Genomic DNA, 20,420 nt, shown 5'->3' with positions numbered 1-20,420 from the left:
TTGCCATTTGCCAACAACACGGATGGACTTTAAGGGCATTATGCTATGTGAAATCAGAGAAAGACAAATACTGTATGATCTCACTTTTACCTGGAATCTAAACAAACCACGCTCAAAGATAACAGAGAGCAGGACAGCAGAAGGATGGTTGCCAGAAGTAGGGGGTTGGGAGGATAGGAAAAACAGGTAAAGGCAGTCAAAAGGTACAAACTTCCAGTATGAAATAATTAAATCATGGGGATGTAATATACAGTATGGTGACTATAGTTAATATCGTGCTGCATATCGGAACGTTGCTAAACAAGTATATTTTCAAAGTTCTCGTCACGAGAAAAAAAATCTATGTGTGGTAACAGATGTTAACTAAACATACTGCTGTCATCACTTTGTAATACATACAACTATCAAATCATTATATAATGCTGTATGTCAATTATACCTGAATAATAATGATAATAATAATTAAAAAAATCACTTGTCTAAATTAGGAGAGACTTAAGAGATCAAAAAAAGGGACCGAAAACTACAAATGGATTGTTAAAAAAAACAGAAAATAGAATACCACATTTATTACGATTTTTATATCTGAAAAAACAAACCAAAGAGAACAAATAGAATCCCCCCACACCTTTTTTTAAAGATGTAATTTGTTTATTTGAGAGAGAGTGAGAGAGAGTGCACAAGCAGGGGGAGCATCGTCAGGCAGGCAGAGAGGGAGAAGCAGGCTACCTCCTAAGCAAGAAGCCTGATGCAGGGCCCGATCATTGGATCCTGAGATCATGACCCAAGCGGAAGGCTGATGCTTAACTGACTGAGCCATCCAGACAACCCAACATATGGAATTCTAAAACAATAGTCATCAAAACATGTAAAAACCCTCAAACTTCCACAGCCCCAAATACTGCCAAGAGTCTTGATGGCAATAAGATAAATGCTCTTTAGGACTCACAAGTTAACTCCTTATGAGATGATAATTAGCTGCGTTTTACAAGTGGGAATTTTAGTTTAAATCTTAGGTTCTAACTTTTTACCAGATGATATGACTGAATACAAGAGATTTGCAGCTTTATCACAAACAGATATGAGCTGCATTTTGAAAACATTCACCAAAGCTTCTGAATGATTTAAAATCTGGACTTTTGTTCTTCTGGAAAAGATGCCACCACAGAAATCTTGTCATTGACTATCATCTAGAAAGGAATTGATCAGTTTTTTTTTTAAAAGATTTTATTTATTTGAGACAGATCACAAGCAGGCAGAGAGGCAGGCAGAGAGAGGGGAGCAGGCTCCCCGCTGAGCATAGAGCCCAATGTTGGGCTTGAGCCTGGGACCCTGAGACCATGACCCAAGCCGAAGGCAGAGGCTTAACCCACTGAGCCACCTAGGTGCCCCTGATCAGGTATTATTAACAACTGATTTAGCAGTAAACTTTCAAGGTGCTATTCAGTAGATTCATGTTTCCCAACTCAAAATACATACAACACATTTTTTGAGGGATTCTTCAGAAGATACTGACTTTAAAAGTAGACAACTCCCTCCCAAGATAACAAAATCATATTAATTTTGATTCTTCAGTAATCTTTTCTACCCCTTTACTACTTATCTACTATCACTACTAATCTTGTTTAATAATGTGATCTCTCATCTATATCCCATGTTTTCAACTCCCTAAGATCTCCTTTTGTCACTTAAGGAAAAACAATACTCTTCTAGGTTTTCTCCAGACTATAAAGACTATTTTGAATGTAACAGGTCAATGAATCTATTATCCTCTATCTGATCTGGCAGGCAAAAAATTAATAACTGTTCTTTTAAACATGTCAGAAGGTAGCTTCCCTTTTAATGGCCCCTTGTATCATATTATATTTCAGCTCTGAGCCTTGAGGAAAAAAAGTTCCCTGATCTGACATCATGAAAATGCTTCTGCTGAAGTCATTACAATCCTATCATCAAGGCCTATTCAATCAGAAAGACATTAATACGGGATATCCTGAATATGACAGTCTGAGCTTATTCTCTTCAGAGACACTTCAGCCTCTGCAGAAACTGTTTTAATTGATTAACAGTTTCCTCAAGGAATCTGTCCATTTTAAGGGACATAAAACCAAAACACTCCTGTTGGGTTTTGAATGATACTTACATTCGCCAAACACCAACCACGAGGATACTACTTCTAAATGTGATCACAAGGTTTACAGGTGCCTGCTGCACACTAACTTACCCTGTGTATTTGCAGTAACCTGTTAGGGATTTTCAGACATTAAAACTACTACCCAAAACTGTACAACTATGTTCCTGGTGGTCTTTTGCTGGAGGGCACTGACATACTTTATAGATAGGTATTAGTATCCTTACTTTATAGTTATAGGAACTCATTGAGGTTAAATGATTTCCTCAAAGTCATACACCTATTATGTGGCAGAAACTGGAAGCAGATTCTAGATCTGACTCCAACCCCTGAACTTTTAATCATTATACTACTTCTCCATATGATCAATGTTGTAATCCTACCATTATTCTAGTTGCCAATTATCTATTCACTACTGCTACTGAGAAAACTGTCAAATTATCTCTTAATATAACTGACCCCTATAACAATCGCTTTACTTTTGATGGCAGATTTTAAAGTTTAGAAAAAACTGAATTCCTTTAACATAGGAAACTGTGGATTATCTAGAACTATTTATTTTGTCTTTGTGAAGTGCCTAAAGATAATTGAATACTTCAAGACAAATAATAAAGCCATCTCACTTATATTTTTAAAAAACTGTATCAGATATTGATGACCACCTTTTTGAGTACGGAGACCCAACCGAAAACTAGCATACTTTTTTTTCTCTTTTAAATTTGCTGTATTTATTGCTTCTATTTGCCCTAAACTGGGGTTGTCAGATTTTACAACCCCCCTGTTGGGCCAAATGGCAATAAAAGGAACTTAAAAGAATAGGCAAAATCCTATCTGAGTTAACTTCATGGATTTTCAAATTATTATTTTAGAATAATGGGCGCCTGGGTAGCTCAGTTAAGTGTCTCCCTTCAGCTGAGGTCTTGATCTCAGGGTCCTGGGATGGAGCCCCACATCAGGCTCCCAGCTCAGTGGGGAGTCTGCTTCTCCCTCTGCCCCTCCTTCCTGCTCAAGCTCTCTTTCTCTCAACTCAAATGAATAAAAATCTTAAAAAAATTTTTTTTAAATAATGTGTTAAATATTATATTCTCAGTCCCCAGGAAAGACAAACTACCTTTTAGATATCTTCTTTAATATATCAGTAGTAAAATTAAGTACTCTTATGAGTATTCTTATAGAATACAGAAAAAAAGTTACCATATTTTTTCCTTTCTCCTGCCCACATTTTTTGAGTGCCTACTATACTCTAGGAATTTTACACTGTAGAGCTTTGTTTTGTTGTATAGATTTGGAGTTAAGATAGATTAATTGAGAGTGATTAGTACATTTACTATGAAGGCAAGGAAAACAACTCCTTTGGATTATCTGATTCTGTGATATTCCTATCACAGTTATTCACATGTCAGCTTTATAACAGAATCTACATCTGATAGTATATATTGGAAGTAAATCATAGTTATATAACTGGTAGGTTTATCCTATTTAAGTTTAACTTCTCTATTTAGTCATGTTAGTAAGATAGAAAGGCAAATCTCAACTCATTAGATACACCTGAGAGTGGTTAAAAACAGACTATTTCACATGCCTAGTTATTAGCAAGATATTGAGTTAGATTAATATTTGGTTTCTAAGTTCTCAGATAAAATGAATTAAAATAATAACATCCATTAAATAGTTCATTATTTAGAAGGTGTTTGAGGAGTAAAGACTAGTAATTTAACAAAAAAACTTGGTCATATGAACAAATAGCTAACATTAAATACTATATTGAATGTGTGGTCACTGGAATTCTTCAAAAGTATCCTGACCCATGTCCATCAATAGATGAGTGGTTAAAGATGCAGCGTGTACACGCACGCACGCGCGCACACACAAGAATACTGCTCAGCCATAAAAAAGAATGAAATCCTGCCTTTGCAATAACATGTATGGATCCAGAAGGTACAATGCTAAGTGAAATAAGTCAGTCAGAGAAAGACAAATACCATATGATTTCACTCATAAGTGGCATTTAAAAAACAAAACAAATAAACAAAGAAAAACAAGGCAAAACAAAAAAACAGACTCAAATACAGAGAATTGAGAACTCAAATACTGAGAACCTCCCCACAGGGGAGGTGACTGAAATGCGTAAGGGAGATAAGAGCACACTTATCATGATGAGCACTGAGTAATGTGCAGAATGTTGCATCATTATATCATACACCTGTAACTAAAATAACACTGTGTTAATTATACTGGAATTAAAATTAAAAAAAAAAAAGAAGGAAAAAAAACCACCTTGACCCAAATTCGGGAATATGATCTTTAGTTGGTGCTGTGGGTAGAACTATGTCTCTCAAAAAGCTATATTCAAGTCCTAACCCCTGACAGGTAGGAATGTGACCCTATTTGGAAATATGGTCTTTGCAGATTGTAATCAAGTTAGATGAGGTCATCCTGAGTAGGGCAGGCCCCGATCCAAAGACCAGTGTCCTTATAAGGTAAGGGAGATTTGTAGGCAGAAACACAGGAAGGCCACATGAAGATGGAGATAGAAATCAGAGGGATGCAACTACAAGTTGAGGAACAACAAGGAGTATTAGTAACTGCCAGAAGCTAGGAAGAGGCAAGAGAAGAACCCTTTTCTATAACCTAAGGGAGCATGGCCCTGCCAACACCTTGATTTCAGACTTCTGAAAAATGAGAGAATAAACTATTGTTTTGTATCATCCAGTCTGAAAGTACACTTTGTAGTGACAACACAAAGTGAGTCAAAATTCAAGAAATCAACAAAGTTAATATGGCATTCCTGGTTCTCCAATCTTATAGAGAAATCCTCCTTCTTATTCTTTTTTTTTAAATTTTTTTTTAAGATTTTATTTTTATTTATTTGACAGAGATCACAAGTAGGCAGAGAGGCAGACAGAGAGAGAGAGGAGGAAGCAGGTTCCCCACTGAGCAGAGAGCCTGACTCGGAGCTCGATCCCAGGACTCTGGGATCATGACCCGAGCCGAAGGCAGAGGCTTTAACCCACTGAGCCACCCAGGCGCCCCTATGTGTTTTTTTTTTTTTTTTTTTTAAGATTTTGTTTATTTATTTGACAGAGAGAGAGATCACAAGTAGGCAGAGAGGCAGGCAGAGAGAGAGAGGGGGAAGCAGACTTGCCACTGAGCAGAGGGCCCGATGCGGGGCTCGATCCCAGGACCTGAGCCGAAGGCAGAGGCTTTAACCCAGTGAGCCACCCAAGTGCCCCCTCCTTATTCTTTATTGGCTGTTCTTCTCTCCCTGAATATAGGTATTTCTCAAGGATCAGTCCTCTGGTTTCAGCTTATATATATTTTTTCCTATTGAGGTTCAATCTGTCAGAATACAGAAAAAAAGTTACCATACCAAAGAAAAGCCCTGAACTGGTAATCTTCAGTCCTGATTTCACCAATCTTGCTTTTTCAACTGCTTTGTAGCATGACATTACTTGGTTACCACCAAAGCATAATTCACACAGAATTGACCTTGCTGACTTACTCTTAAAACTAGGTTCCCATCTTCTTCCACTGATTTTCATAATACAGTAGCTGAATTTAATAGATTCCTATCCATTATATAATTACCATTATTTTTTTTACCATTAAGAAAAAATAACTGTAAAAGATTAACTGTAAGATATAGCTCTTATAAAAAATTATGACTTCGAATCAGTGAATATAATAAAATGTTATCACTATTTTTCTAGTCATCTAAAGTTCTCTAACCCCTTCCATTCCCTCCATCCACATATTCAATATCATCAGGTAGTAATGATTCTTCCTTTATAAAGTCTCTTATGCCTTTATAGTTTTACTCTAAGCATCTTCATTCATACATTCATTCATACAGTAGCAACTCTACTGTAACTAGTTTCTGAGACCGTCTCTGCCCAGAAGAACTCCCCTGCAAACTATTACCAATTTAATTTTCCTAAATATCTGTAAGTGTCTTATTTTTATTCCCTTTAAGGTAGACTCTTTATTACCACAAGGATAACATTCAAGCTTATGTGGCCGAGCTGTGGCAAACACTGCTAGTTGCACATAGTACCCATTCTCCTCCAATTTTGAGGCAGTTCTATATCCTACTAATAGACATAACTTCTCAGATTCCCTTACAGCTGGGAAAGATCACATGACATAATCTGGCAGTTTTTTAAAGGATTTCTGGGAATGTTTGTGCTTTCTTGATATAAGCACTGCCCCTTCCTAGAATATGAAGCTAAAGATGAAGCAAGCATTTCTTAACTGTGAAGCAATAAGCATATCAATGAAGCTGACAAACTAAGGATGGTGGATTATAAATATAGAAGGCACCTAGGCCACACTGATTATACTGTAAAGCCACCAAACCAGTTCTGGACTTCATACTTCTGAACATTTTATGTGATAAAAATAAAGCCCCGTTTTGTCTAAGCCACTTTGATGGGATCTGTTAGATGTAGTTAAATGTAATACTAACTGAAACCAGTGTTTAAGATTGTTCATGATAGGCTCTCAACTGCTCATTTTGTCTTATCTCTCATTATTTCCAATACTTGCAGGCTTCCAGGGTTTATTCACATAATTTTAAACTGAATTTGCCGCTTCCCAAACATGCAATGGTTTTCCACATCTCTGGGCTCTCATTCATTTTCAAAGAAAAGTCATTTCCTCTCATGTGGCACAAACTCATATTTACTGACGAAAATCCAGTTCAAATATATAGTGCTAACTTGCTCTGTCCTTTGTGACCCTTAACACTTTGTTCATATCTCTAGCCTAGTACTAATCACTAATTTACACCTCTGCTTCCTCAATTAGACCGTTAAACCCTCAGATGCAGGGATGATGTCTTTTTCATCATATATCCCCAAAGTTTGGCACAGGGTAAGTTTTCAGCAAACATTTTGACAAAGAATAAAACACTAACTGGATTTTTAAAAACCGGTATATTCTGCATTGAAAATAATTCACAATTCATATATAACACAATCTGCCTTTGACCTGTCAGAAAATGTTCAGCTATTTTCTTTCTCAGTGCATAACTTGTAAAAAATAGTACTAATAAGTATCTAAAAAAATCCAGTTACCATGTTTTATTCTTTTTCATGATTCCTACAGGATCCAGCACAGAATTTGTATCTTAAAAGGTACTTAAAAATGCTCAAATTGAAAAAAAAAAACCGCTCAAGTTGACTTTACAATATCATGAAAAACACAGAAGACATTATACCTATAGAGGAAGACTGTGGACTAATCAGAAGGTCTTCTTGGACTTGTTCACTTCCTGGCACTGTCTGCTGATCACTCAGTGAACTCTGAGATGCACTGACAGGCTGAGACACTTCCTCATGGACCTCCTCATCACTTAACCTTTCTACTTTGACCCGGACATCTTCTTCAGTACCTAACGGCAAGGTAGTTTTTGTGCTCTCACAAGTCACATAATCAGTCATTCTTCGCCCTGTCTCAGATGGGCCAGGTAATTCTAAAGTCCTGGTATTTTCTGCCTGCTTAACCTTATCAGGCTGAATCCTTCGATCAATTCCAAAAGGAAAAGTCCAGGGAAAAGCTAAAGAAGAGTCAACTGGTTGATTTCTATTTTCTGAGTAGGAAGCTGAAGAATTCAATACCTGGGGAGAACTTGTTTGTGTGCTACACTTTACAGGACTTTCAGGAGACATAACAATGTAGCTTTTGCGCTTTCTCCGGGACTCTCGGCAGACAGGAATGGTTCTTTCTACCACACTGCACTCTGAAGACACCGGCGAAATACTTCCATCTCGAGAAGTAAAATTGCAGTTAGAGTTATTTTCTTGTCCAGCATCTAGACCCTTTTCTGGTTGGCTGTTGGGTGTATTCCATAAAATGCTTGATTTCATGAACTCTGAGCAGGTGCTAGCAACACTAAACATTTGCATATAGCTGGCTGCAGCTAGAACATCAATGATATTTTCTGTGTTAATTGACAGAGTGGCTGTGTAAGCATATTCTAAAAGGGGTATAAAGCCAGTCACTGTAACATGATGCAAATCCAACACATTCTTGTTCTCATCCTCTGCTTGGCCTACAAGTTTGGTGCGAAAGAAATCACTGCAAGCTGCTAGTACCACCTTATGTGCCCGGAAGATTTTGTCCTGGACACGAATAGTGATATCACAAAAATGTCCATCATTTCGCAGCATATTTAGCTTTCCAAGCATTTCCTGGCTGTGGGAAGAGGAGCTATGAGTAAATGTTTTCACACCCATCTTTTCCTTCCTCTTCTACAGATGCTCTTCAAGGATGCAAATGAATCAGAAATGTCCTAAAAAATACATAAAATAAGCATTAATTGGTGGTATAGTGGTCGAAATAGAAGGTGATTTACATTATTTTCATGTGGCCACTGTGCTAAATAAACAAAGCTGAAGGATGGTAGTGAGAAAGTTCAAGGAAGGGAATATATTAAAATACACTCTCCTTACCATTCCCTCAAACTCTTACCAGTGGATCTGTGAGCTAATGTTTTAATGAGCTGGATAGTTTTAAATAATAATAGTTTGTATATAAGACAATTATATATTTATAATTTAGAGTGCTCTCTATGTGCCAAACACTGTTCTAACTTCACATTTGATAATTTAGTTGACTGTCTCATCAATGAGGACATTATTATTCCTGATTAACAGAAAAGGGTTAACTATTTTCCTAAAGTCAGAAAATTACTGAGTGGCAGACCCAAGGTTCAAATCCAGACAGGATGCTCCACAGCTCCCCTCTTAACTTTAATGCTACATATTGCCTCTTTTAGGATATAAAGTGATTAAATATAAGGGGTTAAGACTTCAAGATTTAGAATGTGATGGGCCTGGATTATTTCCTCAACAATCCCTTCATAATTGTTACCTGTAACAACCTGTTATCTGTAAATGAAACAATGCTTAAGTAATGCTTAGCACAGTTCGTGGCACTTTGTGAATGCTCAACAAATGAAACCAGTTATTTTTATTGTTTATGTTCTTTTTTTTAAATATTTTATTTATTTATTTGACAGAGATCACAAGTAGGCAGAGAGGCAGGCAGAGAGAGAGGAGGAAGCAGGCTCCCCACGGAGCAGAGAGCCCGACGTGGGGCTCGATCCCAGGACCCTGAGATCATGACCTGAGCCGAAGGCAGAGGCTTTAACCCACTGAGCCACCCAGGCGCCCCTGTTTATGTTCTTAATACAATGAAACAAACTTTCTGGAAATAATATAAAAAAATGGTTAGTAATCCATCAGTTGATTGGATTTTTCCCTTAAGAAAGATGTTAGTTTGCCCTTATCAGATTTCACCTTTATCAGATTTCACATTTACTAAAAATATAAAAAACTGACATTCTCAAATAGTTTTAATATAGCACATCTAATAATGCTTCAGTTTTTTAGTACTTTCCCCCTAACTTCTCTTTACACCCTCTATGTGAAGTCAGGGAGGCTTATGTGAAGTCAGGGAGACCTTTTAATAAAGATTTAAGAAAATTAATGCTCAGAAAAGTTACATGACTAACAAATGACAACCAAAGCTATAATTTGGGTCTTTTGACTCTTAGATTACAGACTTCTCCAGTGTAAAAAAAAAATACAACTATGTACATTAATTATTTTATCTGTTATAACTTTTTTTATTGTTAGTACTGAAATAAGTGTAAAACAAATTCACTCTGGAAATTATCTCTAGATAAAAAAGATTTCAAATACTTCAAAAATACAGCTATCAATTTTAAAAGATGCTAAAGATGATGAATCTTTAATAGAATTGAAAAATGTTTGGTTCTGAATATTAAATGAATGCTAATTACTGACATATAGTGGACACTCAACAGTAGTAGATATTACTATGTATTTGGTTAAAAATGTGGTGAGAGTGTTTGTATCCACATCACACACATGGAGCAAGAAAACATGAGGTCTTAACCTGAGATTCATGAATTCCCTAAGGGAGCCATAATCCTTCTGAAACTGTACAAAATAATGTCTGCATCTATGTACAACAGCTTTCATCATATTCAAGGGAATCACTGGTAGGAGTATGGTATTTATTTCCTTTTTTTGCACATTAAGCAAATTTTTTTCTTTAAAAAAACCCTAGCATACTGCTACACAACTAGGGTTTCAGGTCCTCTTGGTTCAAACTCTAAAGTCATATGGACTAGGTCTACTTTTTCTTTTCCCTCAAAAAAGCCTTAAAAAACTGAAGATGGCAATCACATGCCACTCTTTCCTATGGTTTCTCTTCTTTAAACTAAACATCCCTAATCCCTTTAAGAGCTCCTTAAAATCTCATTAACATCCTAGTTCTGAACCATCTCCACTTTTCAATGTTCTTTTAATACTGGTCCCCAGAACTGCATGCAAAGATGGTTAGGTATGGTAGGATTATAACTGAGCATAATTTTACTGTTTTTACCTCCCTTGTTTTGGGCAGAAATATTAATAAGACAGAGTCAGGTATTCTAACAGTCGAATTATAACTGATTTTGCTCAATAGCAGATTTGCCAAATGTGAGGTACTCTATTATGTGAAGGGAGGAACATTAAGTACAAATAAAACACTGTCCTCGACCTCCCTGAGCTTACAGTCCTTATAAAAAGGCATGTTCCTAACCAAGACTACAAAAGGTGTGCAGCAGTGCTACGTGAAATCAATGAATGAAATAATTAATTTTGAATGTACAAGGGAGAAGACGCATCACAGAGGATAGGGCCTAACGAAAGTAGAATTCTGCCAGGTGATAAGGCAGAAAGGAATTCCAGGTTATCATGGGTTCACACATGATCTCAGTGAGTGTTCACCATCCTGATGGGCCTTCCCTGTCCAACAAGTTGTTAATGTGCACAGTATGACATTCTAAATGTGAGCATGCACCTGAAACTAATATAACATTGTATCCTCACTATACTGGAATTAAAAAAAAAATTTTTTTTTTTTTTAAGTAAAGGGGAGCCTGCCTTCGGCTCAGGTCATGATCCTGGGGGCCTGACAGGCTCCCTGCTCAGTGGGGAATCTGCTTCTCCCTCTCCCTCTGCCCTTCCCTGCCGCCCCAATAATTAAATAAAATCTCTAAAAAAAAAAAAGTGAGCATGCAGAGGGCAGTGTCAGTTTAAACATCAAACAATCTATTTGATAAATATCCCTTTGAATGTACTATGCAGATAAACGTGTATGTAAAAGGAGAAAAAAGGAAAAAAAAACTGAAGATTTCTAGCTGAATAAACATAAGGTCATTGAATATTCTAAAATGGGAAGACAAAATTATCAACCTGCGTTTACACAACAGAAAGGATAAAAGGCAATAAAGCCCAGTGCCAAGACAGCCAGGTAAGGCCACTGAAATCATTATCTTGATTGTTATCAGAGATGAGTTCAAATATAAATATACTTCATATACTCTTCCCAAAGACAAGTAACCACAATACACTAGACAGCTAAAATTGGTCTAAGCAAACCGCTGTTTTAACATTGCTGATTTTTCTCATAAGAATGAGATGAAAAGGAAGAAAATGGAAGGACTTTTAAGTTTTAAGTTATTAAGTTTTGCTATGCCACAGTAAACTGGCTTCTTTAAAAGCCTGGCCATCAAGAGTGCTTGGTTTGACTGGGATCATGTGGTTCAGGGAGGAAACCACATGCCTTCAGAGCAAGTGATACAATCTTAATCTGGGGACCATCTGCAGGAACAAAGGTGTGAAGGCAAGGAATTAAAGAGCATTTGGAGAACATGTGCAACAGGGTCTTAAAATGAAACCATTTCAATCTTGGCTTGGGTAGAGGACTCAAACAGATACTGCTGGCCAAAAGTGAGATGCAAGGCCACCTATGCAATAAGGTAGTGGAAAATTACTTTTCTTTCTCTTTCTTTTTCTTTTTTAAGATTTTATATATTTATTTGACACAGAGAGCGCAAACGGGGGAGAGCGAGAAGCAGGCCCCCTGCTGAGCAGGGAGCCTGACACAGGGCTCCATCCCAGGACCCTGGTATCATGACCTGAGCTGAGGGCAGAAGCTTAACTGACTGAGCTGCCCAGGTGCCCCAGAAAGCTGTTTTTCAACCTTGAATTATACCTACCTTCAATGTTCAAAGAGTTAAATATTACAAAAGGATTTTTGCAACAGCAATCAGTGTGCTTTGAGTTCCAAACCCCATCCCACTCCCTCCTACTCTTCTGCAAGGGAAAGAGTTGAGACATGTTTGCTCTTTGTCTTAGGTCTATGGAAAATGTATGTCACACTTGGAAAAAATCGAAAGGGTTCAAGTCTGATTCAAACACTGGCAAAGACTACGAAGTATGCTTACCACTTCCCAACAGAATATAAAAGCAATAAAGTAGAGTGGTTGAGATTGGGCTCTGGAGCTAGAGTGCTGGGTCTGCATCCTGGTACTGCCTTCTAAGTTTATTAAGCAGTATGACCTTAGGCAAGTCATTAAACTGTGCCTTACTTCCCTCAACAGTAAAAGAGGGATAACAGAATCTAACTCAGAGACTTGTGAGGATTAACTGGCCTAATAATATACATAAAATACCGTACTTAGTACAAAATACATGCTATATAAAGCAGATATTGCTTTAACTAGTATCAAAGACCTTTTCCTGTTACTCAACTTTTGCCTCTCTCAATCCTGGAGGGGCTAGAAGCCAAAGTTAGCAAATGAAAAGGAATAAAAGGCCAAAGGGTAGAAAAACAGAAAAAAAAAAAAAAAAGGGAAGCCAAATAAACCTCATTTTCACATTTCCTCTGCAGTACGACTGAAGGAGGAAAGGAGGGAAACCTTTAACTCTGAATTAAGTTTATTAGTTTTTTTTAAAAAGTATTTTATTTTATTTATTTGACAGAGAGAAAGAGAGGGAACACAAGGGGGAGGGGAGGGAGAGGGAGAAGCAGGCTTCCCACAAAGCAGGGAGCCCCCCTGAGCCGAAAGCAGACGCCTAATGACTGAGCCACCTAGGCACCCCAGGTTTATTAGTTCTTCAAAATAATGCTTTCATTTTCTGAAATGAAGTATATCTATCTATTCACATATTTCACAGCCTTTTTTGTATATATCATGCTAGATACTAGATAGGAAAGTAACCTGAAAAGTAGCTAAGACTTGACTTTCAAGGAGTTGGAGGAAGAACTAACATTTAAATGGATAATGGAAGACAAAAATAAAACGGATTATAAGAACCTTCCATAAATTCTGCTTCTTTAATGTAATGGTTACAAATCTAAGCTACAAAGCCTGATATAGCTGAAGGGATGGGATGAGAGGAAGGTGAAGATTAGACTGAGAAAGGTCTTGTATACCATGTATTATATGCATTTCCTAATACATGTCTGTGGAAACTTAGTCTCATGATATACTCCATGATAAAAAATTACATGGACTAATATATTTTGGAGATACTGCAATATCATACATTGTGGCAAAACTTAGGATGAAATTACTCTATTTGAAAAAGTCATACATAATATGGATATAGTTTAGAAGTCAGGTTATACTCAGAAAGTATAACCTGAAATTTTTATCAATTACATAATTCTATTAAACATTTCATTTTCCCCACCTGTGTAGATGAATATGTATGTGTATAGTTACAGATTTAATTTGGCGCTCATTCAAAATTCTTGAATAAAGATAAATATTACTGCATTCCAATTACTAATGTAGAATTCATGCAGTATTTAAAAGTAATAAAATGTATTTGTGTAACAGTTTGCAATTTGAACTAGTAATTCGGAAATCGTCTCCTTCCCGCCCACCCCTCTCTCTTTTATTCTAAATCACTGATGAAATAGCATACATGGTTATGAAAACAGTAATTGCTTAATCCCATGTTGTTTTGCAGTTGGGCTGAAAAATTTTGGCAGATAAGGTATATAGCCTAGTTATTTAAAAAAATGGTTTAAGTTAGACAATCTTGGGTTTTGAAAACTGACTCTTCCACTTATAAGTGAGGCATCAAATCTCAGTCAAGTTACTTCACCTCTATATGCTTGTTTGCTCATATGTAAAACAGGAATAAGGGAAATCACACTTTCAAGATAGTCAGGAAAATTAAATTAGCACAGTTCCAGGCATTAAGTAAGCATTCAATGAATGTTAGCTACTATTACCCTAGAAAAAGTGAGAGTAAAAAGTGAAATGAAGATCAAATTTCATGTCTACTCTATTTCTTATATGACACAGAATACATCTTGAATATATATATTTTGGTATAGAGATAAGCTGATAATAATTATCAGAGGATTTGAGGTTAAAATGGAGTAGAGCTCTTAGCATGCAAAGATGGCTGCCTCACATGATTAAATAGTGATGAAGACTGCTAATTTGAAGGTAAACTTGATATTTAAAAAGAATTTGCATGTTTAAACAATCAGCCACATTTATAACTGGACACTAACTTTCCCAATGATCTAATAAGGTTTTAATTATGGGAAGAATGAACTGAGATAATTTCATTTCTACTCTATATCCTAATTTAAACCAATCAAAGACAGAAAAGGAGGCTAAGGAAAGGGACATACTGCTTTTAAGATGCCTCTAAGAGGAATATCTAGGTAGAAATATATGAAGTTGCCTGTACTAGCTAACTGTCTACCATGTAGCAGATGCTAAATAGTAGGAGCTTTAGATATGTTATCACACATGAGGTAAGATGATAATAATCTGATTTTACAGAGGAAATTGATACTTGGGATATTACTTTGCTCAAGGCCACTTATGTTTGTTTATGCCATGCTAAGGACCTAATGAGATTTTTTTTTTTTACTGGGACCTAATGAAATCTTATTCAATAGGGATGAGTAGCCATTGGGGAGCAGTACAGTCATATCTATATTTTAAAAAGGTTATTCCAAAGGCAATATAGAGGGTAGATTTGAGGGTGACTATTACAATAGTATGAGTATATGATAAAAGCAAACTAAGTGGCACTGAGGATAGAGGAAATACATCTAAGAAATATTTAGGAGGCAAAAGCACCTAGGGGGGCACCTGGGTGGCAAAATCGTTAAGTGTCTGCCTTCGACTCAGGTCATGATCCCGGGGTGCCGGGATCGAGCCCCACATCGGGCTCTCTGCTCAGCGGGAGGCCTGCTTCTCCCTCTCTCACTCCCTCTGCTTCTGTTCCCTCTCTCTCACTGTGTCTCTCTCTGACAAATAAATAAATAAAATCTTAAAAAAAAAAAAAAAGGCACCTAGGTATGATCTACCAGGGATGGGGCTGGGGAGTAGCTACGAGAGAAGAACATGACTCTTAAGTTTCTAATCTGGGGGACTGAGTGGATGGTGTTTTCACCAAATAAGAGAATGAAAGAGAAAGAAGGGTTTTGGTAGGGGCTGATGAAGAGAAAGAATATTTTGGTTTTAGGCATACTAAATTAGAAAAACTTTAAAGAGGAATATTTGCATCAATTTATATATGAAATTGCCCATTTTGATGTGGAGTTCAGGAAGAGGTCTGCATGGATTTAAATACTGCATCTTACATAAGTCACTGATAAGTCTCATTCTGTTGATTTTGTTAGAACTAAAGACATCCAAAGAATGTACAGGGAAAAATGTGAAGGCAAGCTGTGAGAAGCTCAGGGCAGGCAGAGCAAAAAGATTTTTTTTTTTTTTAAGATTTTATTTATTTATTTGAGAGAGACAGAGATAGCGAGAGGGGAGGAGAGGGAGAAGCAGGCTCCTGCTGAGCAGAGAAGTCCAACGTGGGGCTCGATCCCAGGGCCCCAGGATCATGACCTGAGCTGAAGGCAGATGCCCAACTGACTGAACCACCCAGGTGCCCCTAATTTATCTTTTGATCCTATCCAATATCTAGCATGATATATACAAAAAAGGCTGTGAAATATGTGAATAGATAGATATACTTCATAAAATTTCTATCTGGTACACACACATATATATGTAAAGTGCCTATATATATTGGTTATCAGGGATTAAAGGTAAAGAAAAAGTTGTAATTTGAATTTATACTCTTAAATTTGAATTAAAAGTATTAGCAGGAACTCATAATGTAATTAATCTACAGCAACAAATATCCCTAACACCCAGACTGGCTTCTAAATTCCATTTCCCACTAAAAGGAATCACGGCTCCTTACAAAAATGGCTGACTGCATTTTTGGGATAGAAAATGTCCACCTGGAACATCTTACCAGATAGCAAAGAAGCTATCAAAGATTATTAGGAATGTGTCAAAACTTCAAAACTCAAGTCAATTTGAGGAGGTTCCCAATGGCCAAAAATAAATTGAAATACTTGAAATATGTTTAAATTCATGGGCTCATCTGACCCTGTAAGCAAAAACAAAGCTAATGTGTCACCTTTGAGAGATGCTATTGAAACAAATAATTATCTTGAAAGCTGGTTTTAAAAACAGCAAAGAATAAGGCATTTATCCTGGCTTTCCAATATAAATGGTATTTTTTTAGTAATCAAACAGACTATGAAGGAAGTTTTGTGTTTATAGAAATGTTCTGGCTAATAAATGAAGGAGTATCAAAGTAGAAGATAACCATTCTGCAGTCCCCATCCCTAAATGAAGATGTACAGATCACCAATGGTTTATAACTTGACCGAAAATAGGGCAATAAGACATTGCAAAAAAGACTGAACGAAATTCTAGATCCTATCAACACACTATCAATTCATAGGAAATACACAGGTGACAGGAACATGTTAAGTTACATCACTGCAATGCAAACAGCAAAATCTATACTATGAGAAACTCTACTGGGACAAGAGGCTTTTTTTTTTTTTTAAATAAAGAGCAAGGGGAAAAAAGAGATAAAGGAAGAACTAAAATAGGGAACTTATAGATTAAAAGAATTTATGAATCAATCACACTGCAGAGCAGTTATCTTACTTGAAACAAATTAACACAAAAGTAAATTAAAAAAAAAAGATTTTATTTATTTGACAGAAACACAGGGAGGAAAGGAACACAAGCACGGAAAGTGGGAGAGGGCGAAGCAGGCTCCCTGCTGAGCAGGAAGTCCAATTCAGGCCTTGATACCATGACCTGAGCTGAAGGCAGACGCTTAACAACTGAGCTGCTCAGGCACCCCCACAAAATTAGTTTATGAGATAATTGGAAATTTGTTTTTACTATTTGATATCAATAAATTATTTGTATGTAATGACTATATATTTTATAAAAGTTTTAGATATAACTCACATCCCATATAAATAACCCCTTTAAAAGTGTATAATTTAAAGATTTTTTTTAGTGTTCTGACATTTTGATTCTAGCCATCCTAGTGGGTGTGAAGTGGTATTTCGTTGTGGTTTTGATTTGCATTTCCTGGATAACTAATGATGTCAGACATCTTTTCATGTGCTTCCTAGCTATTTGTATAAGCCTTGGAGAAATGTCTATTCAGATGCTCTGTCCACTTTTTTACCTGGCTTGTATGTTGTCTTCTTACTGAACTGTAAAAGTTCTTACATATTCTACATACAAGTTGCTTATCAGACATATGGTTTACAAACACTTTCTTCCATTCTGTGGGTTGTCATTTCACTTTCTTGATAGTGTCCTCTGAAGCACAGAAGTTTTTAATTTTGATGAAGTATAACCTATTTTTCCCTTTTGTTGCCATATTTGAGAATCCTTTGCCAAATTCAACATCGTGAGTATTTACACCTATGTTTTCTTCTACAGGGTTTTTAAAAAAAAAAATTTATTTATTCTTAGAGAAAGAGAGAGTTCATGCAAGCAGGGGGATGGGGAGAGGATGAGGGTGAGAGAGAGGGAGAATCTGGAGGAGTCTCCACACTTGATTTGAGTGTGGAGCCTGGAGTGGGGCTAGATCCCATGACCCTTAGATCATGACCCCAGCTGAAATCAAGAGTTGGATGCTTACCTGACTGAGCCACCCAGGCACCCCTCTTCCACAGGTTTTACAGTTTTAGTGCTTACAATTAGGTCTTTGATTTTTAGTTTTTCTTTTATATATGGTATGATGTAAAAGTTTAACCTCATTCTTTTGTATGTGGCTCTCTAGCTGTCACAGCACAATCTATTGAAAATATTCTTCTTCCCCAATGAATGATCTTGGCATCTTCATTGAAAAATTATGGATTTTATGAAAAACCCATAAGCACATTTGTATGGGTTTATATCTGGATTCTCAATTCTATTCCATTGTTCTATATGTCTATCCTTATGATAGTACAATACCTTGGTCACTGCTGCTTTGTAGTCAGTTTGAAATCAAGAAGGATGAGTTCTCTGAGTTTGTTCTTTTTCAGTATTGTTTTGCTTATTCTGGGTTCTGTATAACTATAAAATATGAATTTTAGAATCAGACTGTCAATCCCTACAAAAAGTCAGCTGGGATTCTGAGAGGGATTGTGCTCAATCTGTAGATCAGTTTGGGGAGTACTGTCATCTTTACAACACTGAGTCTTCCAATAATGAACATGGGGTATTTTTCTGTTTATTTAGACCATCTTTAGTTTCTTTTATAGTGCTAAGTCTTACACTTTCTTTGTTAAATTTTCAAGTATTTATTCTTTTTGATGCTACTGTGCATGGAACTGTATTCTCAATTTCAATTTTGATGGTTCATTGTTTATAGTATTTTTATTTATTCTTTTAAAAAGATTTTGTTTATTTCAGAGAGAGCAAGGAAGAGAAAGAGAGAGCATGAGCAGTATGAGGGGCAGAAAGAGAAACAGACCCCCCACTGAGCAAGAAGCCCGGTGTGGGGCTTGATCCCAGGACTCCGGGATCATGACCTAAACCAAAGGCAGATGTTTAACTGACTGAGCCACCTAGGCATCCCCATAGTATTTACAATTTCTATTATTTCCTTTCTTCTTTTGGTTTTAGGTTCAGTTTGCTCTTTTTCCAGTGTCTTCAGGTAGAATGCTGGTTATTAATTAGAGCTCTTCTTTTTTTAAAGATTTATTTTAGAGAGAGAGTGGGGAGAGGCAAAGGGAGAGACAGTCTTAAACAGATTCCATACCGAGTGCAGAGCCTAATGCGGGTCTTGATCCCATGACCTGGAAATCACAACCTGAGCTGAAACAAAGAGTCCAATGCTTAACCAACTGTATTTATAGTTACACGTTTCCATCTAAGCACTGCTATTGCTGCATATAAGTTTTGGTATGTTGTATCTTCATTTTCATTTATCTCAATGTTTTCTCATTTCCTGTTTGATTTCTTCTGTGACCACTGGTTATTTAGGAGTATACTCTTTTATTTTCACATATTTTTGAGTTTCCTAAACTTTTTCCTGCTATTACTGATGTCTAATATCATGCCTGTATGTTCTCAGAGCACACTTTGTATTATTTCAACCTTTTAAAATTTATTGGTAGGAGCTCCTGGGTGGCACAGTCGGTTAAGTGTCCAACTCTTGATTTCAGCTCAGGTCATGATCTCAGGGTTGTGAGATGGAGCCCTGTGTTAGTCGCTCAGTGTGCTTGAGATTCTCTCACCCTCTGCCCCTCCCACTTGTGCTTTCTCTCTCTCTCAAATAAATCTTAAAAATAATTTTTTTTATTGGTTTATGACCTACCATATGGTCTACACTGGAGAAAGTTCCAGATGCTATTTGAGAATGTATGGACATTCTCAACATTTATGGACATTTTAGTCCATAAAACCCTCTCACTTGGTACAATTCTTTGGAGTTCCACTCTATATAATAGATGCTGCCTAATTCATTAATTGCTAAATAAAGCCAACCAGATCTTTTCAAAATTTATGGTTGGATTTTTCCTTTAACACACTGCAGATATAAAAAAAAAGAGAGAGAGAGAGAATACTACAGACAACTATACACAGAATTCGATAACAAAAACAAAATGGAACAATCCCTGAGATAAACTACACACAAAATTCAACCGAGATGAAATAGATAACCCGAACAATCTTATAACTGTTATAGACACTGAGCTGACAATTAAAATCATTCTAAAGAAATCTTCAGTCCCAGATGGTTTCACTAGAGAATTCTATGAAACATTTAAAGGGGTAATGCCAATCGTATAATCTCTTCCAGAGAATCAGAGAGAGAACACTTCTTATTTTTTAAGGACAGCATTACTCTGATACCAAAGCCAACGTCTGTAAAAACAAACAAACAAACCCCAGAACATCTTTGTGAACACAGATGTAAACCCTAACAAAATATTAGCAAATCAATTCTAGCAATGCAAAAATAAAAAGAAAAGAATACCATAATCAAGTGGGGTTTATTTTAGGATTACAAGGCTGGTTCAGCATAAAAAAAAAAAATCAGTCAATTTAATCCACCATATTCAGAGTCTGAAGAAGAAATGC

At 36.5% G+C, this 20,420-nt stretch overlaps 1 protein-coding gene across 7 annotated transcripts in view; it reads right to left on the bottom strand.

Annotated features, from left to right (window-relative positions):
* ZBTB44 (zinc finger and BTB domain containing 44) overlaps positions 1-20,420 on the bottom strand; it is a 60,773-nt gene that overhangs the window by 15,529 nt on the left and 24,824 nt on the right. For all 7 annotated transcript variants that reach the window (XR_013967572.1, XR_013967573.1, XM_080816837.1 and 4 more), the window contains exon 2: positions 7,347-8,420. Coding sequence is in view for 5 of the 7 variants with exons in the window: in XM_080816837.1 (XP_080672963.1) it covers positions 7,347-8,364 (1,018 nt within the window). In the remaining 2 variants the exon portion in view is untranslated. The remainder of the gene's footprint in view (positions 1-7,346; positions 8,421-20,420) is intronic.

The sequence above is a fragment of the Martes martes genome (genome assembly GCF_963455335.1).
Source record: "Martes martes genome assembly, chromosome: 10".
Classification (NCBI taxonomy): Eukaryota; Metazoa; Chordata; class Mammalia; order Carnivora; family Mustelidae; genus Martes; species Martes martes.
This window is presented reverse-complemented; position numbering and strand designations above follow the sequence as displayed.